This window comes from Cannabis sativa, chromosome 1 (assembly GCF_029168945.1).
Source record: "Cannabis sativa cultivar Pink pepper isolate KNU-18-1 chromosome 1, ASM2916894v1, whole genome shotgun sequence".
In the NCBI taxonomy this organism is placed as follows: domain Eukaryota; kingdom Viridiplantae; phylum Streptophyta; class Magnoliopsida; order Rosales; family Cannabaceae; genus Cannabis; species Cannabis sativa.
The window spans coordinates 38,584,627-38,610,844 of NC_083601.1; the positions used below are offsets into that span (position 1 = coordinate 38,584,627).

General features: G+C 34.1%; 5 protein-coding genes and 1 long non-coding RNA gene across 8 annotated transcripts; 3 read left to right on the forward strand and 3 right to left on the reverse strand.

Annotated features, from left to right (window-relative positions):
* Positions 1-4,786: 4,786 nt before the first annotated feature.
* Positions 4,787-9,231, forward strand: LOC115706819 (B-box zinc finger protein 22). Its single transcript, XM_030634565.2, has 3 exons — positions 4,787-5,160; positions 7,342-7,761; positions 8,463-9,231. The coding sequence occupies exons 1-3, from the start codon at positions 4,978-4,980 to the stop codon at positions 8,736-8,738; spliced, it is 879 nt and encodes a 292-aa protein (XP_030490425.1). The 5' UTR covers positions 4,787-4,977; the 3' UTR covers positions 8,739-9,231.
* Positions 9,232-9,708: 477 nt separating this feature from the next.
* Positions 9,709-11,929, reverse strand: LOC115706820 (protein ROOT INITIATION DEFECTIVE 3). Its single transcript, XM_030634567.2, has 2 exons — positions 11,223-11,929; positions 9,709-10,578 (listed from the first exon to the last, which is right to left on the reverse strand). Exons 1-2 carry the CDS (start codon positions 11,821-11,823, stop codon positions 9,740-9,742), a joined length of 1,440 nt encoding a protein of 479 aa, XP_030490427.2. The 5' UTR covers positions 11,824-11,929; the 3' UTR covers positions 9,709-9,739.
* Positions 10,449-10,771, forward strand: LOC133037438 (uncharacterized). The gene is made up of 2 exons (XR_009687549.1): positions 10,449-10,585; positions 10,669-10,771. It is a non-coding gene; the product is annotated as an uncharacterized LOC133037438 (long non-coding RNA).
* A 126-nt stretch (positions 11,930-12,055) lies between the features above and the next one.
* On the reverse strand, positions 12,056-15,198 carry LOC115706818 (protein VTE6, chloroplastic). Of its 3 annotated transcripts, XM_061114751.1 has the most exons (6): positions 14,551-15,061; positions 13,641-13,894; positions 13,191-13,314; positions 12,946-13,050; positions 12,491-12,594; positions 12,056-12,455 (listed from the first exon to the last, which is right to left on the reverse strand). In XM_061114751.1, the coding sequence occupies exons 1-5, from the start codon at positions 14,953-14,955 to the stop codon at positions 12,499-12,501; spliced, it is 984 nt and encodes a 327-aa protein (XP_060970734.1). In that variant the 5' UTR covers positions 14,956-15,061; the 3' UTR covers positions 12,056-12,455; positions 12,491-12,498. The 3 variants fall into 3 exon arrangements, 2 of the variants coding, with proteins under 2 accessions (XP_060970734.1, XP_030490423.1); XM_030634563.2 differs by having other exon boundaries at positions 12,056-12,594; positions 14,551-15,198; XR_004009656.2 differs by lacking the exon at positions 12,056-12,455 and having other exon boundaries at positions 12,511-12,594; positions 13,196-13,314; positions 14,551-15,052.
* A 1,253-nt stretch (positions 15,199-16,451) lies between these two features.
* Positions 16,452-19,227, forward strand: LOC115706826 (large ribosomal subunit protein uL13c). Its single transcript, XM_030634575.2, has 4 exons — positions 16,452-16,950; positions 17,502-17,687; positions 18,141-18,311; positions 18,809-19,227. The coding sequence occupies exons 1-4, from the start codon at positions 16,642-16,644 to the stop codon at positions 18,923-18,925; spliced, it is 783 nt and encodes a 260-aa protein (XP_030490435.2). The 5' UTR covers positions 16,452-16,641; the 3' UTR covers positions 18,926-19,227.
* On the reverse strand, positions 18,889-22,709 carry LOC115706823 (protein trichome birefringence-like 42). Its single transcript, XM_030634572.2, has 5 exons — positions 22,240-22,709; positions 21,564-21,735; positions 21,125-21,300; positions 20,039-20,197; positions 18,889-19,960 (listed from the first exon to the last, which is right to left on the reverse strand). Exons 1-5 carry the CDS (start codon positions 22,545-22,547, stop codon positions 19,660-19,662), a joined length of 1,116 nt encoding a protein of 371 aa, XP_030490432.2. The 5' UTR covers positions 22,548-22,709; the 3' UTR covers positions 18,889-19,659.
* Between the last annotated feature and the right edge of the window lie 3,509 nt (positions 22,710-26,218).

The following is a 26,218-nucleotide window of genomic DNA, read 5'->3' on the forward strand; positions in this document are numbered from 1 at the left end:
CAATCCTGCGTACCATAAATATTGACTAATAGGTTGTAATTAATATTCCTCTTATTCTCATACTTCATGCCGAAAATACTTAAATTATTGCTATTAAATTTGTACTTTGTATCAGTAATTAGGATCAATTTAGCACAGTTGTGCTGTAGGAGAATGCTGTTAAAAAAAAAAAACTAGTTGTAGCATAAATATTGAAAAAAGTTGAGCGAGAGTTTGATAAAGGGATTATTTCATAAATACACAAAAACAATAAAAAAAAATTACAAAAATATAGTTTCACAGAATTTTAAATATTTTGAAGATTTTTTTTTATTTTATTTATAGAAAATACAGTCTTTTATGTTATACTCTTGTTAATTTATTGTTGATTTTTTTGTTGTTATTTTGATATTATTTAGATGTTATTTTCATGTTACCTTTATATAGTTTTCTTGTAGTTTCTATAGAAAATTGTAAAAATGTAAAAAATTTCTTTAAACGTAAAAATGTAATTTTTTTTTTACAAAAAATAGTGTCTTGTGTAATTATCTCATTAATAAATTATAAATTTTAATGTGTTGTGAGTTGTTAAGATTCTATTTTAGTAATGATAATATTATAATTAAATTTATGTTATATACAATTTTTATTTTCTATACATTTTTAATTATTTTGTTCCAAAGTATAAATTTATATGCATTTAATAAAAATAATTTTTAGTATTTTTAAATTATATTTTTATCATTTGTAAAAAAAAAATAAGTATTTAAAGATGTGGTTTATTAATAATAAAAATAAAATATAAAATATATTTTATTAAATAAAACAAAAATAAAAAATTTAAATAATATTTATTTTACAATAGTTTATTAAATTTAAATATTTTTTTTAATAAATATAATAAATAAGTAAATATATTTGTAGTACAAATAAATTTATTATAGAATCTTTTAATCAAAATAATTTTTTTAAAAAAAAGTTTAGCTGTACTAGTTTGCTTTTAGCAATAGCATTTTCATAAATTATTCAATAAGTTTTTTTTTTTTTTAACTATTTACCAAACACTAAGGGGTAACAATTCGTGTTTGTAAGTCGTATTCGTGTCGTGTCGAGATCTATGTGTTTACAGGTATATACTTGACCCGAACATGATCCGCTTAATGATCGTGCCAAAAAATGAAACTCGAACACGATCCGTTTATTAACGAGTCTACACGACCCGTGTAACCGTTTATAAGTATATTTTCCTTAAACATATCAACTAATAACACGTTTATGACTTGTTAAAATACTAAAATAACGATAAATATGTCATTAACGGCTCACTTTCGTGTTAGCCGTATCAACCCAAACATGACTCGTTTATTAACGGCTCACTTTCGGGTTAGACAAGTCAACTTGAATACGATACGAACCCATTTAGGACAAACTCAAATCTGCTAACTCTTGTGCGAGTCTCAAGTCGTGTTATCGTGTCTGATCCGTTTTGCTAGTTTTACCAACACCTTTTTATCATATATTTTTTTTTTTTTAAAAAAAAAACTTTTAGCTTTTTTAAAAAATGTACCAAATGACCTTCCAACAAAAAAATCCAATACTAATACCTTTTATGCCACACACACAACAAATCATAAAATAAAAGGATTCTCTAAAAATAAAAATAAAAAGAAATTAAAATAAAATGAATTATTTATTCAAAAAAAAAAACTAAAATGAATTATGAAAATCACACATTATCTTTTGAATTAGAAAGCATTTTACCTTGCAAAAAAAAAAAAAAGCATTTTTTTATAACAGGAAAGCATATGTTTTTTTGTAACCCATAAAGATTAAAATAACAAAGATAACAAAAACTACAAAGTTGGTGAGAGAGTTTCTTTTATCTAAGAAACACTACTACAATATGGGCCTTTAGCTTCCCTTTTTTTAACCCATTTTATAAAAAGGGAAGCTAAAGGGTGTGAGAACACCCACCAGATTCGAAATTGACATTTAGAGGCGGTTTTTTGGTAAAAACCGTAGGTATATATATTAGTAAACCCTATCCCGTCGGTTGGAAATTGGGATTTTTTAAGGGTTGTGGGAGAGACCCTATGTCGTCGGTTCCTAGCAAAGAACCGACGGCATAGGTGCACACTTTATTGACACGTGTGCACCTATGCCGTCGGTTCTTTGCTAGGAACCGACGGCATAGGGTCTCCCAGAGTATAACCTCTGCATCGTCTTCTTCTTCCTCACTTCTTCTTCTCCAACATATACCCAGCCACTTCTACAGCAGAGAAAACCCACGAAAACCCTCGCCAACCACCTCTAAAAACCCACATATCTCACTCATTTCTTCACCATTTCACCTCATTTTTGTCTTAAAAGTTTCTATTTTCAATATCTAAAAACCCACATATGGCGTCGGTTATTAGCTAGGAACCGACGCCATATATACCCCTATGGCGTCGATTCCCAGCTAATAACCGACGCCATAGGGGTATATATGGCGTCGGTTCATATAAACCCTTTAGCGTCGCCCTGATAGGCGTCGGTAGCGAATTTCGCGAAAACCGACGCCTAAAGGGCTTAAAAATCGCCTCTAAAGGGTGTTTTTGTAGTAGTGAAAATTTATAGTTTATCCTAATGGCATCTATAAGCCTTAACATTGAATGGATGCTGACATGGGAGAAAGATGCCCACTAGACAATAAAACTTTATTATCAGAAAAGATAACTCCCAATTCATTCAAATACACAGTCTGACCCTCCAAAGCTGAGACTAAAGAAAATGAATCTTTTTCCACGGAAAGTCCCACATATTGAGCCCAACGTAAACCTACTAGTAGAGCAATTGTTTCTGCTTGAAAAACTGAAAGAGAACCTACAAACGAAATAGTTTAAAAACAATAAGTACTTTTAATTTTCAAACCCAAAAAATATTATAACATAATTGTAAGTAATATAGTCAACCACCAAAAAGAAACCCCTTTAGTTTGACTCTTTACCTAATTTCTTGTTGATAGTATTTTAATGGTAATAAATAGTATAAATTTAATAACCCACCACACTAAAGTGGATCATATATCTATTTTAAAAATATTATAATTATTAAAATTCTTTAAAATTTATCCGGATAAAAATACACTTAAAATTATTTAATTAAACTATTTAAATTTCAGTCACACTTGTTATTATTTCATCTCTTTGTACGTTCATAAGTAAAATTGCAAGCATAATCTTAAAATTAAAAGAATAATTTAAATTTATATTTACTATACATATTTGGGAATTGTATGTGTTATCCAATCATAGCTATAAGAATAACACAATACATATTATACTAGAATGGTTTACTTTGTAATGCTTTGGATAAAGCCGCCTTTATTTGTTTGTCTGAGAAGAAAATAATAGCTCTAAATTCAATAACATTTTGAGGAGTTGATATCACTGCATCCACATAAAATTAATAGCTAAGAACTCTGTCTCTGCATTACTTTGCTCACTAGTGCTAATTGAACTTCCTTTCTTAGTTTCATTATTTTTTTTTTTGACATATTTTATCATAATAGGCATAGGCGGACCCACATTGTAGCGAGGGGGGGCAGTCGCCCCCCCTGAAAAAAAAAATCGAGAAAAAAATGTATATGTATTTTAATTAGTTACAACATATATTTGTATTAAAAGATGATATTTATAAACATAATAGTAATTTTGGTGTAATGGTTAAGGTGGTTGGTAAATAGGTTATAGGGTAAAGGTTCAAACCCCACTAACTACACTTTATATTTTCTTTTTAAATTTATTTACGCCCCCCTCACTTTAAATTCTGGGTCCGCCACTGATAATAGGAAGAGATCCATATCTTAATTTGGTGTGAGGTTCTTATGGTTCTTCCGTGAGTTTTTTTATTTCTTTCAAACTATATTGTCCATGCTGAAATTAACAATTTCTCAAAAGCTTATTTTTAAGTATTTTTGATGCATACAGTAGCACTCCTTTAAAATTGAAATTCTCTTTTGGGCTTGCAAGAAAATAAAAACTCATTTGCTTCTATATACATTAGGAAAAGGAACATCAGAAAATTACATGTGCATTGATATCGTTTCTAAAATTACATATTAGACAATTTCATGAAAATTTCTCTATCTCAAAGCACATTTTTCTTTGGAACTTGTATTAGACGAGCATATGTTATATCTATATGAGTAATTTGCAGTATAAATAATTAAGTTTAATTTTTAGTTGCAAATAATTAATTTTTAGCGACAATAATATCTAAGTTATATTTTTAGAACTTTATAGGTACTTAGTTGTTAAATATTAAATAAATTACTACGTGACAATTTCTAATTGGTCCAAGTCATGAAATTTTATTTTTTATTTTTTAAAAATAATTTATATGTACCAATAAAAAAAAACGAGTGGATAAAGATATGACATCAATATTCACATACTTATAAAATTTTAAAAATATAACTTAAATATTATTTCTGCTAAAAATTAAAATTAAATAAATTACTATATATTTATTAAATAATTAAATTACCATTTAAAATAATAATAATAATAATTAAATTACAGCTGGAAATGAAAGCCACGGATAAATTGAATGTGTACACCGAACCAAGGCAAGAGAATTGATTCGGCGTAAGGCGAAAGGGGAACCAGGTGGACCCTACCCTATCCTATACCCTACCCTACCCTCGAAAGAAGAGCGTGAAATCCACTCTCCAATCAGATATTTGTTTTCCGTGCCACGACAGCCTGGAATTGATGCCACGTAGGCCACACCTTAATTGCCTCAAAAAATATCAACAGACCCACATTTAACTCATTTTGTACTCGCCCACACTTCCGTGTAAGAAAATCACGTCCCCGCCCCCCCTTTTTTGCTTTCCTCTCGCTCCTCTTGATTTTAGAGAGAGAGAGACTACTACTGGATTCTTCTTCTCTCTTTGTTCATAAATTTTCAGACAAGGAAAAAATTGAAGCAAGTTAGGATCAAGGGATTAATATGAAGATACAGTGCAACGTGTGTGAGGCGGCGGAAGCGAACGTGCTGTGCTGCGCCGACGAGGCGGCGCTGTGCTGGGCGTGCGACGAGAAGGTTCACGCCGCCAACAAACTCGCCAGTAAGCACCAGAGGGTTCCTCTTTATACTTCTTCCTCTGACATGCCCAAATGCGATATCTGCCAGGTACCGATTGAAATTCACAATTTCAGCTTTTTCCTCTTAACAATTATTGTGACTATTATTGTTTTTGCTGTTTGATCTGAACGATTCAAATTCTGGTTAGTTTTCTTAGTTAGTGTTTTCTTATTTTTATCCAAGTTTTCCATCTGAATTTTGTCAATAATATTTTTTTAGAGATTGGTTGTACGTGATGTTCCTTGGTCTCCGGAGAAATTAGGATCATGTGATACTGTTGGGTGGCCTTTCCATAATAAGTAATAAATCAACGGAACGCCACTTTTTTTTTTCTTCAAAACAGCCAGGGAAAATCACGATTTTCCTGCATATATATATTTATATAATATTGAATCTTAGGAGAATAGTTGTAGACTAGTGGTATTTTGTTTCTGAATTCCTGGAGAAATTATGATGAAAGGATCTTCATGGTGACCTTTCAAATGAAAGAAGAAAACTACATATCATGAAATATCATATCATTTTTTTTTATTATAACATGAACCCGTTAGGAAAGTGCTTAAGGACACTACAGTGGTGCTGGTCACTACTAACAAGGGTGTGAGACTCACCTATGAGAATCTATTTTGATTGGGAGTAATGAAAATATTGACATAGATTTGGCAATTAGAATATGAACAAAAAAAATAGAATAAAAAATATTGCACATTGAATTTATATTTCTTCTTATTTTTTCTAAATAGTTCCACCAAAATAGTAAAAATGTCATTCCTGTTGGTTGACATTCCATTACTTTACATCAATTCCAGACAAAAAAATACAATCAACATAAAACCTCTCCATTCCCTCCATTTCACCCAACCTAACATAAATGGTGCCACCTGTATTAGTACGTTCCACAAGTATCTTTGAGCAACGATAATTTATGTAGTTGATGATTAAATAATAATACAATCTTATCTCTTCTTAGCTATATACGAGCTCCTCCCGTGCGAGTGTTGTCTAAATGAGCTTCTAGTGCTGTCTCAACAACTTTTTCCTCGGAGCACCTAATATGCAACTGCAAGCTCCCAATTTGTCTCATCTCAATGAGCTCCCCCTGCATGAGTGTAGTCTCAGCAAGCTCATGAAGTGTCAAGTGTGCGTCATCTTGTTTAACTCGAGTGCAACTAGACCAGATGTCACCTCTTCTTTTTATAAGCTAGACAAATATCTAAGCTATTCTCCCTATAAATAGGGGCAGAGCACTATTTGTAATAGGATGATTCTTGTTGATCTACTATTACTCTAGAGACTTTTGTGAGGTAATTGTGTTACTTGGCCAAGCTTGAACCGATTCACGTTAAAAGATTAGTGCTAGTGTACGCATTTTATTGTTTACTTGATTAGTCTAGCTTAATCAACCTGTTGATAAAGACCTTGATCAACGCAGGTGGGTTTAATTTAAGGATATGTGAGACTGTTAAAGACAAATAGGGTTGAGATGGTTCAGGAGTGAGATTTCTAGAATTCTCATGACTGTATGTAATTGAAACAAAAGAACAGTTTTGTATTAGACTCCACTTATTGTGATGTACATGTACATAATGTGCCGTATGAGATGGTTTTCTTTCTATTTTAATGGAGGGAACTGTTCTCGGTTTGTTGTATTTTAAGGCTGGTGGTCTTTGGCCTACTCCTTATGGGCCATTATGTTTTTAGAAAATAAGATATAGCTTAATCTTTCAGATTAAGGAATACAGAAGCAATTCTGCTTGTGTGTTGGAATTTGTAAACCTCAAGGCTAGGCAGCTCGAAGTTCTTTAACAAGTGAGGTTTAAGGATTAGAGACATGCAATCCAGACAGGATAGGCATAATAATCCTTATTTAAGCCTCAAGATCTTACACTTAGGCAGTCTTTGGGTCATGTTTGATGCGATGATGATACATTGATATGTCCTTTCTTGTTTCAATTTTCTTTGCAAATTTTTAATTTTGCCTTTATCTAATAGGCCATATAATTTCTTCTTTATTTCTTTTATTCTTCTTCCATTTATGCAATCAATTTTGACATTCAAAGAACATCCTTTTTGTCATGTAAAAAAATAGAAAAAAATAAGAACAAATTGTGTTAATTTTCTACCTTTTTCATCACTTCTGTTTGTTTATACATAAAAATTATTTAACATCAATTAAATTATGCCTTTTATTTTGGTCAACTTAAATAAATGAGTGGATTGTCTTCGCAGGATACAGTTGGATATTTCTTTTGTTTAGAGGACCGAGCTTTACTCTGCAGAAAATGTGATGTGGCCATACACACTGCGAATTCCTTTGTATCCGGTCACCAGAGGTTCCTGCTCACTGGGGTGAAAGTTGGTCTAGAGGAAACTAAACCTGTTGAGTCCAAGTCAGTTTCTGGGGAAAAAGGCCTTGAAAAAAAACATTATCCTGTATCAAAAAGCGAAACCCAACTCCCACCTGTTGGGGAGTATAAGGCATCAACTGTCCATGTTGGCAGTGGTGTTCAAGATTTTGCAGCACCGAAGATGTCATTTACTGGGGGTTCCACTGCTGGGAGCATTCCACAGTGGAACATAGATGAATATATTGGATTAACCGACTTCAATGAGAATTACGAGTTCTTGGGTAATGGGGGATCCTCCAAGGTATGCCTTTACCTTTTACTTATAATTTAATTTTGTATACATTGGACGAATGCTAATTTGGCTGCCTTTAACTTGAGTGTACCTACAGGTCATTAATTAGCATCCTAGAGTGTATAGGGGGAAGGGGATCTTGTTTGTGTTTTTTGTGGACATATTTCTCTCTTGTATCCTCTGTTTGGAAAAATGGATTATAACTGTGTTACGATGTTTCACTTTGTTTGTAAAGTCCAAATATATTCTTTAAGTTTGATTTATTGAGGGAGTGAAAATTGCCTTGTTGTCCAAGAACTTCAGCCTGTTTGATTATTCTCCTGTATTATAGGCATTTTATGTGAATAGCCAATGCAGTCTTTAGTTACCCTTTTTGTCCACAGGCAGCTATTGAGACAAAATCCCTTTCATGGTTCAGCACTATAATTCTACACTCTTCTATGACACTATTAAACATTGTTAACTGCTTATATTTTTAGGACAAGGACATTTTGATTTACTCATAATCCAATAAGAATCGTTATATGTTTGCACTATCATTTCAGTGAAGCATGATTACATGCTTCTCAACCATGTTCGTAGTGACTGGACTTATAGCCTTTCAAGTTTAGGCAATCATATTTGTTAGTTGCAGTTATTTTCATTTGTCTCAGTGTTTACAGTTGCACCAGTAAATAACTGTGTATTTCTTGTGATAAACTTTGTGCCAGGCTGATAGTGGTAAGCTTGGAGAGTCTGAGTCCCCAATTTTAAGGGCAGGGGAGGAGGAGCTTGGCGATGATGAATGCTTAGGTCTGGTACCAGATGCATCCTGGACTGTGCCACAGATGCCATCTCCACCCACTGCTTCAGGATTGTGCTGGCCTAGAAGTTATAGTTCATCAGATTATGCTGCGTCTGTCCCCAATATGAGCTACTCGCGGCTGCAAAATACATCTTTTTCTCAATCTAATGGCACAATTGCAAAGCGTCAGAGGCAATTCTGAACATTGCTAATCGTTCCTTCTGGTGCAGTTTGGCCATTGTCTTTTTTACTGCTTTTACTCGTGAAATGAAAGCAATTGGGATGGGCAATATTCCCCTGTTTTGCAGGAGATGAGGATTTGTCGCCTCACTTGCTATAAGCATATTTTTAGGTTCATGCATAAGCGCATACGTTATTGTCGTTACACTTTTTTTTTTTCCTTTTTTAATATATGTATTAGTTATTATATCTATAATTTCGTTGATGTATATATGTAGGGTGTCTTAGATATATATATACATCGACATGTAGTGTAGGTCTTCACTTGGATAGGAAAGTATGTTATTTTCTCATTCATTTTAGTGGAGAGAGATTACTTATTGCTGCTGTAATAAAAATATAAGATGAGAGGAGAGGAGTGCTACTCTATATCCCAAAAGGTAATTACCTTTGTATGTCTAATTCTGTACAACCATATTACAATATAATTATGGTGGTAACTGGTCTCTGCTGAATTGCAATCGGTTCAAGGTCATAATCATATCAAAGACAAAAACCAAAATCGAAGGTTGGTGACCGAATCATGGTTCTAAATGATAAAATCTCTATTTGTCTGTGTTTTTTTTGATAAGTTGTCTTTTTTATATTTACTACATTTTCTGAACAAAATAAACTGTATAAATACCTTACGTTGTTTTCCTTGTATTTTTTCTTTTTGAAAATTATTTACGTTTGTTTAAAGTTTATGCATGGACTAGGCCTACGTGAAGTTTTTCCTTAGGAAGAAGTGAAGCCTGAAGAAATAATTGGCTTAAAAAATGACAAAAAGACTGCGTCATTTTCATATAAACAACTGAGAAAATAAAATAAAACATTAGTTCATTCTTATGTAAGACATTCTTTAAGGAGAAATAATAATAATATACTAATTATGTATCACTTTTTCACTAATATACTAATTAGTGAGTTAAACTAATATTTTTCAACAAATATGGTTAACTGTTTAATTTTCTTCAGGTGTAATTATGTATCACTTTCTCTTTCTTGTTTAGTAACTTCTGTAGTGCAAGTTGCAGCTTCTTTGGCTTCTTTAAGAATAAGCTCCAAAAGCCTCTCATACATAGCAATGGCGGACTCTAACATGCCAATTGCCCTGCTCCGATCCTTCTCTGCCACCGCCATCATGTCTTCCATTTCCATCGTTTCCTTCACATTTAAACATCTAACCCCTTCACTCCCAAACGACCCATACTCGTACCCAAGTCCCATTCCATTCCCTAACACAATATCTTTCCCGCTTCTAATTCCCGAAGCCACCACTAAGTCACTTATTCCAACTCTCATCTCATTCCCAAGACCCGAAACCACTTGCCCATTTTCAGATTCCCAAACCCAAACATTCCCATATTCAGAAGCCGATACAAGATTCCTTCCGTTATTCACCATTGCCAAAGATACGATTGCTTCGTTATGATGATTCTGAGCCCATCTCACCAGCTCTTCCTCTGTTCCATTACTGGGAATTTTTCTATTCCCGATTCTGATTGACCCTTTGTAGATCGATCCATCTGAGCCCGCGGCGTAAAAATATGATTCCGATGGGTTTACAGTGATTCCCAGAACAGAGCAAGGGAAAACCACGGTTCTTAGATGGGTACCTCGGTTGAGGCTCCAAAATTTACATGTTGAATCCGTTGAGCATGAAATGATCTGGGAGTTGCATAATCTAGTACAGGAAAGAATGGCAGTGACTGAACCGGAATGAGCTGAAAACTTGTGCTGTGTTAAATTGTTTGTAACTTGTTTTGCTGACCCCAAAAGTTGGAAGATTGGTGTGAGAACAATGGTGCCATCATCACTTCCTAAAAGGTAACTTGCAAATGTTACAACTCACAAGGCTTTCCTTGCTAGCATTTTTGTCTTTTTGTTTATAATACAGCCAATTCATACAGGTGTACTACTTAGCCTCATAATGCCTGGCAAGCCTTGACTTGGTAGTTTTTGTACACAAAACAAATATAAGTAAGATGATCTGAAAGGTTTTTGGATTCTCAATGATGTGAACTTTTGCATATAGAAACAATCATTGAAAACAAGGATGAATGTTTGTGTAACCATCGGGTGTCCTGATTTTGAATATTTAACTACTTCAAAAATAGACTATAATAGTCCCAAAGTTAGAGCCATTACCTTTTCCTTTTTCAATGGAGTCATGGTACTCTGGTTTGTTCGTTATTTGAACAAAAAGGGGAATGTATGTATTATAATATAAATCAAATGAAGACTTTTTCATGAGACTGAAGGATGTGATTTTATATTCAACAAAATTAACAAAGTACTTATTCGGCATATGGAAGTTCAATTTTTCTGCAATGCTGTTTACTAATCATGAATTTCATGCCATGAATCTCTGCTATTCATGAGTATTTTTTTTATTATTTATTTAAAACGTAAAAGAAAAAAAGAAAAACTCTATTTCAAAGACATGTAATGTATTAGTTCTAACCTGAGATCAGAAGTGAGCCATCTTCACTGATAGTAAGACAAGAAACTGGTCCAGTATGAGCAGGAAGTGAATTGAGGATATCCCCTGAAGCGACTGAGAGTGTATATACGTTGCCGGAAAGGCCACCAGCAAAGAGATAAGAACCATCCTGAGTAGCAGTAAGAGGAGCCACAAGTTCAGGGACAGGGAGCTTATGAAAAGCTGCGGAACACCACCAGTTATAGAGATGAATTGAGCCAGAAGCAGTGATAGGAGAGATGTGGGATGCTGCAATGGAAGTTTTCCCGACGATGGTGAGGCCTCGGCGGGGTGATCTGCTGGTCGAAAACTGGGTTACAGCCGTGCCAGAGGAAGCATCGTATGCAATGATGGGGCCATCAGGAGAGCTGGTGAGGATGACTTCAAGTGAAGAAGAGGAAGAAGAAGATGAAGATGACATTTTTTTCTTCTTCTTCTTCAAGTTTGTTGGCTGACAATGTTTAAGAGAATGGAATAAAAGGAATGAAATAGTTATAGTATACAAGTGGTGGCAAAACGAGAATTGCATGATTATGGTTTGGTTTGTTTTTAATAGGCGTTCAAAACAAGGTGTTTTTCTCATCTAAAATATTTGGCTGCTTCTGTAATTCAGTTTTCACCAGTGTTACAAATGGGAAAATGGTGTGGCATTTTCAGTGTGACGACTTGATCAGGTCTTGTTGTTTGGACATTTTCTGGTAAAGTTGTTGGTTTTAGTTTTCCTTGTATATGGATTCTTCTTTAGTTTGTTATTTAATGTGGGGTGTCAGGAGGAGGTGCCTGGTACTACAAAAAATTAATGGACATCTTCACAGTTGTCGATTTTTTTTTTCCTCATCTTTTGACTTTTGAAAGTTGAAGGTAAACTATCATTCGTTCTCAACGTTTTCATATAAACATCTTTTTTAGACAAGTAATATTATAAAATTTACAACGGTTATATTTATAACTAAGTTTCTTTTTTTTTTTCTTACCAACAGAGAGAGAAAGAGAGATATACAAAGAAAGGAAGTGATTTTTTTTTTTTACATTGATCTTGTATTATCTGTTGCACTGTTTTGTCTAAGGGAATTGACAATTATGAAAAGAAATTTTGGAACTTTTTGTCACGATCTGAGCTGAGAAGGAATTACGTTTTGCAATGCAGTTTTCCCACTTAGTGCAATTCTTTAGTTTCTGATTTCTTAAAGCATTTTTTGGAAGTGGCTCAGTGTCAAGAAACCCAGAGTGACGCCCTTTAAAAACGGCTTAATAAAGGTTACATCCGCCAGTTTTGAAGCACAAATTGCTGCATCAACACTGCCAAAATGCTGCCCATTGATATGTTTATGACATTCACAGCATCGTTGTTGAGCTGCAAAGAAAAGATAAATACAAGCAGCTTAACGTAAGTAAAACACTCTAACAGAGGCACACCACAAAAGTAAAGATTATCATCAGATCCTAATCCCTCTTGTCAGCCAGCAAAAAGAGATTCAACAATTTGCAGTACTGGCACTCGGTTACCTCAGTGTCAATGTTTCCATATTTCAATTCAAACCAGCAACATGTTTAGTATTCCTGATTTAGGCTGCCCATGTCAAACAATTATGCAACCCCAAAATATACAAATCCAAGCAAAAAACAACTAATTCCACTGTATGTGAACTGAATCAAAAAGTGATAAGGCCAATAGAAAGCAAGAGTCTTTGACATGGTTACTTACCCATCGAAATCCTTCCTTCTCTTGAAGTGCAGCACCAATTATGCTCTCGCCAAAATTAGCAATTTGGGATGCTATTACGCATATAACAGCTTCAGGTGCATTTATCTGTTTGACAAAAGTAAAATATAACAGTATAACAGAGATGAAAAAAATATGCCGATGTATGAGAAAACGTCAAAATAACACATACAAGGTGAAAAACAAACAGCTTTGTACAGATAGAAGTTTGAATAAAGTACAAGTACCTCACCAATGCAACAACTAACAAATGCAAGAAGAATTGACGCTAAAAGTCCAGCAAAGGTTCCTTCAACACTAACAGCCCCTTCAGTACCTCTTGGAACTGGCTTAAATGTTGTAATTAGGTACCTGGACATGAAGCACTAACATAAAAGCAAAGAACAAAACACTAGAAACTGTTGTCTTTAAAATGAAAACATATTGCTTATTAAAGAACCTATTTCTTATAAATAAAAATACTTTTGCTGGAATGAGCCAAAAAACCCATGACTTTACATTTCTAGTTTGAAATACTAAAAAACAAAAGGCACAGATAAAAGAAATTTAACTCTTAGCAACTTGGTTGAAACCATAAAAAACAAAGAATGATATTTTGATTTCTAGAGTTTTTTTACCAATGTGATGCATTGCAAATAAGAGAGCTTAGCTAAATACTAATACAATAGGTAACTTACGTTGTTTTTCCATATGCCTTTCCTATCTCACTTGAAACTGTGTCGCTTAACTTAGTGCAGAAACTGGCAACAAACCCTAATTGCCAAAGTCGAGAATAGCCTACTCCCCCTACCCCAAATATTGAGAGAAAAGCACATATACAGCCAGCAGTGCTGGAACCGACAACACTGCCAGGTCCTCGTCTTCCTTTCCTCTTCTCAGCTACTCCTTGGGCCTCCTTTTGTGCCATTTTCACCTTTGTTGCTGCTGTCCCCTGTTGGAATAGGTCACACAATCACAAAATGAACCAACTATTTGCTTGAGTATTGGAGCCACTCAGCAATGAATCCTAATATAACTCTGAAAACTTCTAGGAGTGAATTAAATTTAATAGCAATGAACAAATTAGTTTGGCTGTGATCAAGAACTAAAATTACAAACTTCTACGTATATGGGTGCAGCTATGGCAAGCCAAAGTTCTTAAATCAAACGAGTCTTTGATCACCACTAAACCAATGAATATCCACAGCCTACCTTAGATCTTCAAATTAACCATAATTCTTTAAAAATTATGAGATGCATCAATTTTACGAAGGAGCAATTATATTCGGAGCAATCAAATGAATCAAGATTATAATTTAATCACTATATTTGATATGGAAGGGTTAAGTTTTTGGAGTCTTTGTGTTAGATCTCCACATGGATCATGCTATAAAATGGTTTCATGACAAACCACCCAGGCAATCTTCCTAATTCGATCATTCACTATGCTGGTGGTCTTCATCCGAAAAAAAATTTAAAAAACAAATGAAAATGACAAATCCATAATCAAATTATATATACTATCAAAACCCACCAACCAATTGTCTTTAAATATAATATATTCGTATAAAAACATAATTTTCAGGAAACAGGAGAGGTCTTGCTTACAAGGACAAAGTATGTAGCGACAAGAAGGAAACCAGAGGAGCCAAAAGCGCGCCAAGTGAGAGTGCCGAGCAAGAAAGCAGCAGCAATGCCGGAAAGTGAGAGGCCAGTGACCAAAATCGGGGAACCCAAAACGAAGATGACGAAGTTGCTGAGAATGGCGGAGTGCCACGTGGGAGGGGAGGATTGAATAAGGTTGACTGCATCGGATAGGAGGGTGTGAAGGTTGAGCGCCTGTACCGTGGTCGACATCTTGAGTGGGGTGGCAGTGGTTGGCCTGAGATTGGGATTTGGATTTGGGGTTAGGGTTAGGGTCTTTTTGAAGGAGAAGAGAGAGGAATGTTGGAATTTGAAGGAAGGAATTGGAGAGGGTTTGATGGGCATCAGCAGAAGACTTGACAAAGCCATTTTTAATGCTGTGTTCTTAGACTTACTTAGGCTATGGAAAAAGGGAAGAGAGGCCTAGTCAGACACACAAAATAATAACATTTTTTTTTTCTTTTTTCTCTCTCTCTTCTTAAAAATATTTTTATTTTTTAAAATATAATTTCTAATTCTAATGAAAAATATACATGCAATTTTCAATTTTCCTTTTAAGTTACTTCTTTGATAATCATTGCACCAAAGTTCAAACTCAACATTTAATTTCTTTTTTTGTAAAAAAAATCTTTTTTTTCCCCAAACTAATAAGCAAACTAGCAAAGAATGTGAAGATCCTAATTGAAGTTATAAATTGATAACATGTGAGGTTGTGCCGGTGTAAATTAGATGATTAATTGATATTGATTAGCGAAAGCCTAAAGTGATAGCTAACCACAAAGGGAACTAGAATCATTTGTTTTGTTTTTTATTATTTTGATTCGAATTTTAGTATTACTAACATATCATTATAATCCTTACAAAAAAAACATAACATTATAATGTCACCGTTTTCTCCATTAATTGTCATTTTATTTTATTAAAATTTTGTAGTTTTGACTACGGGTGTTCGCGGTACGGGTGGTACAGTTTTTAACCATTTTTTCAAATTAATCCGCACATGCGGTTTTTCCAATTTTTCAAACCGCACCCGCACCGCGATACTAAAAAACCACAAAAATCGCACCGCAAAAAATGATGCGGTGCGGTGCGGTTTCTACGGTTTATGCGGTTTGAACTATTACAATTTTTTTTTTTTTTTAAAATCATCATAAAATAATTAAACTATCATTAATATAATTATTCTAAAACACTTAAGAAAATACAACAAATTTGAGACTAATAAAAGTTATAACAACAATAATAAGTCAAGAATCTTTTTAAAGTTTTAACAACACACCTAAATCAAAATAACAAACTTGAAACTAATTAAATTCTAACAACAATATAAACGTACAACTAACATACTTGAGCAATAGATTAAAAATAAAACAAACACAAACTTCCAACTCCAAATTTCAATATATGGGCTTAGGTTTGTTGCTAAGAAGAGAGGGTTTGTGAAGAGTTATGGATTTTACCCTAAGATTTATGGGCTTGGGTTGGGCTCATATGTGCGGGCTTAATTAAATAAATATAAAAAATTAAATTTTAAAAGATGCGGTGCGGTGCGGTTTGAATCGCGGTTTAATAATTCAAAACCGTAAACCGCACCGCACCGCGCGGTTTGGGAAAAATTTAAACCGCAACCGTACCGCAAAGAATTTCAAACCACATTTTTTTTGCGGTGCGGGCAGTTTTAGCGGTTTGAGCGGTTTGATGTACACCCCTAGTTTTGACGATTTCTTTTCTTTTTAACATCGTGTCGTTTTCTCCCAGTAATGTCGTTTTCTGATAAAGCTGTCGTTTTTCACGAATAATGTGGTGGTTTGCGAATATTTTTTTCCCCTATTTTTTAACCCTCTTTTTTTGATAGAATTTTTTTTGATCTAATTTACAGTCTATAATCCTTTCAAAAAAAAAAATTTACAGTCTATAATTATAAAATATAAAATAGGAAGAGGGAGAAGGGGAGGGAGGGGTAGTGTTTTTGGGCTGGGCAATCTTATCCGCTTTATCATCCTTCAAACACTGTAAGCTGTAACCCAAACTCAGAAAAACCTGAGACGAGAGAAAATGGCGATACTCTCAGTCTCAGCTTCATCGTGTTCGTACATATTACCATCCTCCTCTTCCTCTTCATCACCTCTACCTTCGTCCGCAAGGTCCTCATTATCACCTTCTTTCAATACCTCACAAACCCCTTTCCTTGGCTTCTCGGTCAGCCTTTCTAGAGGGCCTTGGCTTCCTACCCCCTCCGCCACAGCCAAACTTCCTCTAAGTGGTGAAAATGGGGGAAGGAGTTTACAGGTCCGTTGCCAGGAAATTTCTCGTGTTCCCCTTGAGCAGCGCTGGATGTTCGACGAGGCTGAAGCTGGTGGCCCTGTATGTGTTTCTTTTTAAAACTACTATTCCATCTTTGTGATGCTTTCTTTCATGAATTAGCTTCTTTTTTTTACTGAGAAAATGAAGATATGGGATTTTTATGTCACATTCTGGACCCAGAAAGTGAATATGGCCTTCACTAAGAAAAATGTATTTGAATTTTCTGGAATCCTGAAGCATTAAAGAGATAATGGGTTTAATTTTTAGGGGAGTCAAAGTCATAATTACTGGTTGCCTATTAAATCATCATCGTCTATTGCCATTTATTTGAAAGTAACTTGCACATGTTGCTTTAATGTTCTACTTTTTTCTGAAAGTAACTTCTTTTAGTAAAATTCATTACCAGTCTGTAGTCTGTAGGAAGGATTTGACCTTATGTGATGCTTTTAGACTTGCTTAAAAATGTTTCAGTTCTTCATAAGTGGAAAAGTAGCGGTTGAAATGCACTGTTAAGAAGATATAGTGCTGTTGTAATGATAATTCACCTACAGATAAGATTTTGCATATCTTTCCTGTTAACATGCTTCACTTAGATATGTTTGACACTGTAGGACATTTGGAACAAGACTTGGTATCCGAAAGCAGTTGATCACATCAACACTGAAAAACCATGGTACATTGTTGATGCAACAGACAAAATTCTTGGAAGACTAGCATCTACAATTGCGAATCACATCCGTGGGAAAACCTTGGCTACGTATACTCCTAGTGTGGACATGGGGGCATTTGTTATTGTGGTATGTAATTTACTTAGTTATGTATGCACTAGAATTTTCATCAAAATTACAGGGAATGAGTGTAAGCTGTGTCACAATTATCTCTTTGGTGTATATGAAATAAAGAACACATACTTGTGGTGCTTGCATAATGCTTAGGATTACGTCTAATGAATTTTAGAATACTTTTTAGATGAATTATTATGTTTACAATAGACATTTCTCTATCTTTTCCATTAAATAGCTGTGGGTGTAATCATGGTCATTAGCGTTTGCTTATACTTCATACCATTTTTTTTGCAACTAGAATGAGCTACTGATTTCTCTTGAACAAAAGTATAAAGTGTGAAACATTTATTTTTTCCTTCTCATCTCCTATAATAAGTGGGTTATTTATACATATGGATTCACATTTATCAATAGATAGTGTACTGTCAAAGAGGATGAAGTGATCATTCCGAGTTTGAACTACAGGTGAATGCGGAAAAAGTAGCTGTATCTGGAAAGAAAAGAACCCAAAAGCTCTACAGAAGGCATTCAGGAAGACCTGGTGGTATGACAGTGGAGACTTTTGACCAGTTACAGCAGAGAATCCCAGAAAGAATTATTGAGCATGCTGTTCGTGGAATGCTTCCCAAAGGGAGGGTGAGTTCCTAATCTAAATCTATCTATATTTTTTGCTTTAACTGATATGATATGGACAAAAATAATGGGAAACACACACACACACACTAACTGATATGTAATGTTATTTTGTTTCTTTTACTTTAGATTATTGAATTTGAGATGGGGAAATACGGTCCTAATATACGCAGAAGTACTACAATTTGGTATTTGGTGTCTTGTGTTTAGCGGGATGCTTCATGTGCCTTAAAGCAGTTACTTTTTAGTGACAGGCTATTAACCTTCTGCAATTTTAAATACCTTCCTGCCGCATGAAATGAGATATTCTTGCTTTGCTTCATTATATGTTCTTCTCGTTGAAAATACGAGTTAAGCATAAAGATAATTAATTTTGTGAACGCATAGTCTTGCCTTTCTCCCATTATGCTAGGAAATATAGTGCATGTATTAATCATAACAAAAGGAATTGTCTAATAGTTGCTCCTATTTAATTTATAACTGGATAATGGTTTGTGCAGCTTGGCAGAGCACTCTTCAACCACCTGAAGGTTTACAAGGGCCCAGATCATCCACACGAGGCCCAGCAGCCTGTTGAGTTGCCCATAAAGGACAAAAGAATACAGAAGCAAAGATAGATTTGAAGCAACAAGTCTAGAACAAGATCCAATGAGCAATACTGTAGTCTTGAGTCGCAACACCTTCGTGTTTTTGGTTACTGTAATCGTGAGTTTCATGCTTCAGCTTACCATGCGGAGGCCTTTTGCTTATAAATGTCCTGTTTGTAGATGTTTATCTTATCATTCTATTTTCTTTTCTTCCGTTGTTCAGCCTATTCGAGAAGATGCTTATTTTATAGGTGTCAGCTACTTACCTGTATTTGTATTTTGATATGCAGTTAATATTACAGCAGCATTGAGTTTATTTACTCAGGAACAAAGATTTATGTTTGTGAAATTACTACTGGGGTATGAAAAGTCGATGCTTTAGATGCTACACTTTTTCAAGTTTAGACCAATAAAGAACCAAAAGTAGAAATAATCTGGGGTGGTTTTGGATATTGTTAATCCTTTCATGTCATCGTCTAGAAGCTACTTAGAGTTTTAAATTTTTATCTTGCTCCTACTTTTTTATCATTGACTTTTCTTGATCTAGAAGAAAACAAGTGAAGAATTGTTCTTCGGTTCTTGCCTTGCAGGTGTTATGTTCTCTAATTCTCAATCCAACCAAGACCGAGACCAATTTTAAGTTTTTAATTATTGGCATTTGAACAAACGACAAACTAATTCACTGCATAATTAATTATGAGCTGAATTGTGAAGTGCCACAATTGATTTATAGTCCAGTCTGCTCAGTATTCCTAAAGAAAATTCTAACTACTGAGCAAAACTGCACACAAAATTTCATTCCAAGCATCAGGAACACCAGGTAGGCACCAGTGACTACAGTCCACAAATGTCTTGTTTGTGGTAGCATAGATTGAAGGATGACCATCTTTTCTCAGCTGTGTAAGCAATGTAATGTCCAGCAAATAGACCTTCTTTCCAAGGGAGCTTGTTACACTCTTTACAATGACTTCACCTGGATGGGTAGGGCCTGGGTACTTGGACCCCTCAATTGGTTCAGTTTGTCCTTTGCAATTCTTTGCCTTTGGATCACCCCATTCATTGCCACTGAAATCAAAGATTTCATCAAACAGAGATTAGCAAACTAGTATTGATTGAATAAAGGAAATTAAATGAAGGGTTTACTTGAGGTGAACAGCTGAAACTCCTTGATAAAACACCCTAGTCCTTGAAGTATCAATATTAGAATCTATCCATTTAGCCCATGTTGTTAATGCTATTTTGAAAGCCACTAAACGATCCATTTCTTTCACTATCTTATCTCCCACTTGAAAATAATCCCATCTGCAAAACCACGATAACTAAATAAATTAGACTCTTTAATTATTAATTCCAAACTAACAAAAAATTTACAATGTCTAACACTAAGAACTGCTTTTTCCTGAAGGGTAGCTAAGAGTAAATTATCATCAATACGGATGATTTGATGAACTCACATGAGATAGATATAGTACTTTTCAATGTGTGTGAATGCATCACTTTGTTTTGTTTCATATTGACATGATCCACATGAATGAGTGAATGGTGGTATGTGTATATATGTATGAATGTATATTATATATAAATATTATGGGGGCATTCAGGTAATATAACTAGCCGCTACAATGTATTAGAAATAAGGTTGGGTATCCCATCCAATCTATTTTTTTTTTCATAATTTGATTTGATCTAATTAGTAATTAAATTTAGAAAATTATTATCCGATCAAATTTAATTAGACTCCAAAATTCAATCCAATCCAATTCAATTACGATTGGATCGGTTATTTAATTGAATATCTAATTATACAACTAATTTTTAATATTAACTTTAAAATATGAAAAAAAAATCTAAAAACTAAATATCACCATTTTAATACTCCATAAAAATGTAATCTTACAAAACAATCAATTAAACCAAAATAATAAAATAGAACAAAATATTATTGAAAACAAATATTACATAAAACAATAAGTGTTACAATTTCACCAGAAAAAACTATCAATCACTAAAAATATATATTTTAATATTTTTATTATATATAAATAAATATAAATATATTTTTTTTGATATATATAAATGTTAGTGGATTCGGTGGTTTTTAATTAGATTTTAATATCGCATCCAATCTAATTATAAATTAGATTGAATAGTATCAATTCGATTTAGTTGGATTACTTAATTAAAAGAGTTTATTAATTTAAGCCTTAAGTTTTTGAGTATAAAACGTACGTTTTAAAGCTACCAGTATGAGTCCACCAATGATAAGTGTTGAAGATCAACATGTCTACTTTCTCCCATCCATTGCCATCACTGATGGAATCCAGCTTTAGCACTCTTCCTATTTTTTCTTCAACCATATCTACCAAAAACCCATTTTGCTGAAACATAATTGTCACATCATATTCCTACATTACAAAAAACAAAACAAAACAAATCAGGGTTATGAAGGAATAATTTTATGTATAGTGTTCCTTTGAGTATAACTAACTATAACTATAACTAAAATTAGGGGTGTTTGATTAAATGACTTTCTTTTGCCTAATAGTTTTGTTTGATAATTTTTGTACATTAATATTCGAGTCATTTTCGATTCTGTGACAATGTTAAATCATGTAAAATATATTACACTAGGAAATATAAAAGATGAAATAAATAAAAAATAGTGTACCGGAAATGAAAATGTGTGAAGCCAGCCAGACTGAGTTAAGTTGTATATAGTTTTTGGGACTGAAGTGTATAGCATGCATGTGAGTGATTGCCACATATTGTTACTAAGTGAGTCCCCAACAAACATTATCTTTTTTCCTCTGTATCTCTTCAACATATCTCCACCGTTAAACCTGAAGTAATTAATCATTACGAATATTAAATTACCAAAAATTAAAATAAATTATAATGAAATTTCACTCATGAAAACATTAATTTCAATTCCAATAAATATTAAAAAAAAAATAATTCCTAAAAGAAATGATACACAAATACTCAGATTGTTAATAGTGTTTGTTCCCTACTAAATTGAACTCGTTGAATACTAATAGAATTTGAGTAGAAAAGATAATGAGTGGTGGAAGTTTTTTCTAAAACTTTGTAACCTTATCTTGTAGAAGTGTTATTGGTGATCAATAAACTTTTCTGATTTTCCGAAAAAAGAAAGAAAGAAAGATACTCAGAAATTACAGTACCACATATACACTGAAATAAATGAGCTAAAATAAAATCCATGTCGCACCCTTTTAGAAAATGGGTTTGAACAAGAGATTTTTTACCATTACCATGCATGCATTAAATAACTCATATAAAAACTTAAGACAAGAGAGTATATATGTTTATGTTATATTATATACCTTGGAAGATAACAAGCGTTGGGTTTCCATATATATTTGAGGTAGTCTTTATCTGGTCTACCATTTTTCAGGCAATTGAAACCAATGAAGGGGCAGCTATTTTCATTGTAAAGAGGAGAATATGATGAGTTATCCATTACCCAACTCCCATCAAAAAAGTCACAGTTGTTCTGGCCAATATTACTATGATTGATGTCATCATGAAACCTTTGATCTCTCGAAGAAACTAGTTGCATGGCTGATAAGATTACCAATACCATTATAGATAATAAACCATTCTTCATAGAACCAAACCACCAATACTCCATTGATGATGAGATTATTAATTTCCTAGCAAAACCAACACCTGCTGTAGCTTATTGGAATGTCTAATATTTTAAAAAGGGATAATTCAGTTTGTATACATATACTTACATATATATACACACACATTAATTATAAATTAATGAATCTTTAAGACAGAAATAGAGAGTTATCTGGGAGCTATTACCAAGGATTTCTTTTGTTTAATTTCTATACACTATTTTGGAAAGAGATTTACATTATATTAATTCTACTTTGGATTTCTATTAGTAAGGTATAGTATCTCTGTGTTGTTAGTATATATGGAGATGTAATTAATGATGGATTATTTTTTCTCTTTTTCCTTAATTATAAAAATATATACATTAAGTCAGATTATTAATATAGGATATATACAACAAAATTTTAAAAATAGAAAATACATTCACAGCCGGCATTAATGATACATATGTGGATGGACTCAAATTCTGTATTTTTTTTTCTGTCTATTTATGTTATAACCAATAAAAAATAACGCTTAATATAATTATAACGTATTTTGTTTTGCCGTTGCTTCTCACTTTTTGGTTTTTTTAATTACATAATTTGCTTGTTTTTTTCCTTGTTACAATCCGTAAACTTTTAATATTACTTCTTCCGTAATTTGTTTATGATTTTTTTTTATATTATTTTCAATAAATAAATAAATAAATCTTAGTTTTATTAGAATAAGAACGAAGCATTATCATGTTGGAAGAACGTTGTTGTTTTTAAATTTTAAAGAAAATGTGAAGTTAAGAAGTTGTTTGACTGTGTTTTTAGTTTTTAGAATTATGTTTTTAAAAGTGAGAACAAAAAATAGTTTTTTATCATTTTAAAAATTTAATGGTGCTTGACTCAAGTTTTTTAAAACTATTTTTAGATTATTTTTTTTTTCTAAAAACAAATTAATATTTTACACCATACCATGACATGAACCCATCCAACTCCGAATCAAACCCCGCCTAAGCCTAGACCTGGACTCGGACCTGAACCCGAACCTGGTTTCGGGGTTCGGGGCCCCGGGTTTAAGTCGGGTCCAGGTCGAGGTCGGTCCGGGTCCAAGTCCGGGTTCAGGGTTTGGGGTTCGAGTTCGGGATTCGGGGTCCAGGGTCATGGTCTGGGTCTGACGTCGGCGTCCAAGTCCAGTTCTGGGTCTGGGGTTCGAGTTCGGGGTTAGGGTTCTAGGGTTTTTGGGTCCGGACTCTGGGGTCCGGGCTCTGGGCTCCGGGTTCTGTGGTTCGGATCCAAGGTCCGAGTATGTGAACCAAAATGTAAAATATAATATGTTAGTAAGAAAAAAAATCTAAAAATAGTTTTAAAAAATTTGTGCCAAACACCATTAAATTTTTAAAATGACAAAAAAATATTTTCTATTCTCACTTTTAAAAACACAATTCTAAAAACTGGAAACTGAAAAACATAGCCAAATAGGCTCTAAATTTCTAAGAACTGAAATGCAAAACTATATATACCTGTACTTAGCTCTATTTTGAGTTGAACCTTCTTTGTAAGAGATAGACTTCAGGAGAGTGATAGAGAGAGAAATACATACAAAGAAGATAAAAGAGAAAGATTAAAAAGAGGAACACAAGGGAAATAGAGAAGAAAAAAGAAAAGAAATGAGAGAGTTGTAGATCTTACCATTCGACTTGTGATTTGGAAGATCAGATCACTTGTAACTCCACCATTGTTGATAGTGCAAACTCAGAGCATCTTTGAGGCGAGCTCACCAAGGATGTTACCCAGATTTTGGGTAAACCTTGTAATCTAGTTGTGTCTTTCCTTTTCTTCGCATTTTCTTTTGATTTTCTTTATGGTTTTGTTGTGTTTTAATGTGTGTGTGCAAAACCCTAGCAGAGCTTGAGTGTTTGTGTGTTTCTTGAACATTCAAGCTTCTGAGGAAGACAAAGACGATACCTAGGTTTTAGGTTTCGATTTTGGGTTGGTCGAGACTATTATTTTTGAGTTGTACGTGCTATTAGTTTTTACTGTGGATGCATAGTAATTGCAATAATATTATTTTAAAGTTTTGTGCCTAAATTTTCTTGCTTAATCTTTAATGTGAATGAGTAGGTAAGGGCCAAATAAATCCTACAATAGAATCAAAGCACCGGGTTTGGTTACAAGAAAATAATTCACAAGGATCTTTAAGATTAGCAAGGCTGGAAGAAGATAATTTGCAAGAACAAAGAGATCATAATCCACATAAAGTTGGATTTGATCTTGAGAGTTTAGTGGATGTTCCATTAAACAATCTACCCAAAATTCAAGACACACAATCTCATTTACATATTGATTATTGTAATATGGGATGTCTTAAAATTGACATTGAAAATTTGATGGTACAACTGGCCATCGAATTTGGAGAAGGATCCTTGTTGGCACAACAGAAACTCCTAATTAAGAGTGTTAGAAGAGCTAATTGAATGGCCTAAGAACACTTTGTTACGAAAATTATAAAATACTACGCAAGTATACGCAGTCAAGTAGTAGCTCACGCAAGTGAGGTCGAACCACAGGGAATTGGATTAATTACTACTTAATTATACCTATAATTCTATTTGGCAAATCAAAAGTATTTTTGATTTAAAAGTGTTACTCCTAAATTCGCCCAATATACGTGGACCAGTCAAGAGGGGACACGTGGATCAAATTATTTGGGAAGAACTGCTAAGTCTTTGTATGACACCAGGAAGCATTATTCGCATGGGTCCCGGAAGATGTACCCGGAGTACAAGGTACTCCCGGAAGTGAGCATAGCTTGAAGGCACTCCGGGACGTGTCAGGTCTCTCCCGAGAGATCAAGTCGCATTTAATGCTGCATGGGAGGAAGCGTGTTGGGACTGTAACACGCAATAAAGTCTGACAGCACAACCCCCAAACGGCTGACTAATGATCATTTAAGTCTAGCGACGGCTACTCTGCGAAGAGTCACGTCAATCATAAGACAAAAAGGACATTCTCCATAAAAACCCTACAGCACCTAGGGATTTGACCATGCATCACCCATGGTATATCCATCGGAAATGCCCAACTTTATGGATACTTACAGACACATGTGTAAGAACAATTCTAGGGATTGCCCCACCAAAACACTATAAATACCCCCTCAAAGCTGATTTAATGGGGTCGGAGAATCTTGGCTGCTTAAGAGCAAGAAGAGAAAAACTCACCAAGAACATTCTTTGTATTAAAGAGAGAAACATTCTCCCAAGTGTAGAATCTGTATTAAAGAGATCCATAAATAACAGTGGCTCGTGGACTAAGGCTCGTTAACGCCCCAACCACGTAAAAAGTCTTCATCTCGCTTTCTTACAGCTCATTATTATAATCCTATTTTACTAGTTGCCGAAAACCTCGGTCAACATTTTGGTGCTTTCATTGAGAGCTGAGGAAAGCTGCTTCACAACAAGCATTTAACTTCACAACAATGGTGGAGACAAGAGCTACACCTCACCCTCGCCCTCTAGAAGACGCTCAAGATCCCAATGAAGAGGATGTAGCCTCAAGGGCAGCAGAGGAGTCCGAGGAAGGAGTTCCAGATGAAAACCACGAGGAACACCTCGACGAGTACGCTTACGATGATGGAAGCTACCAAGAGCTGGTGCTCCTCAGACAAAAAGCTATCGATCACGAAGCTGAGATCGAAGCTCAG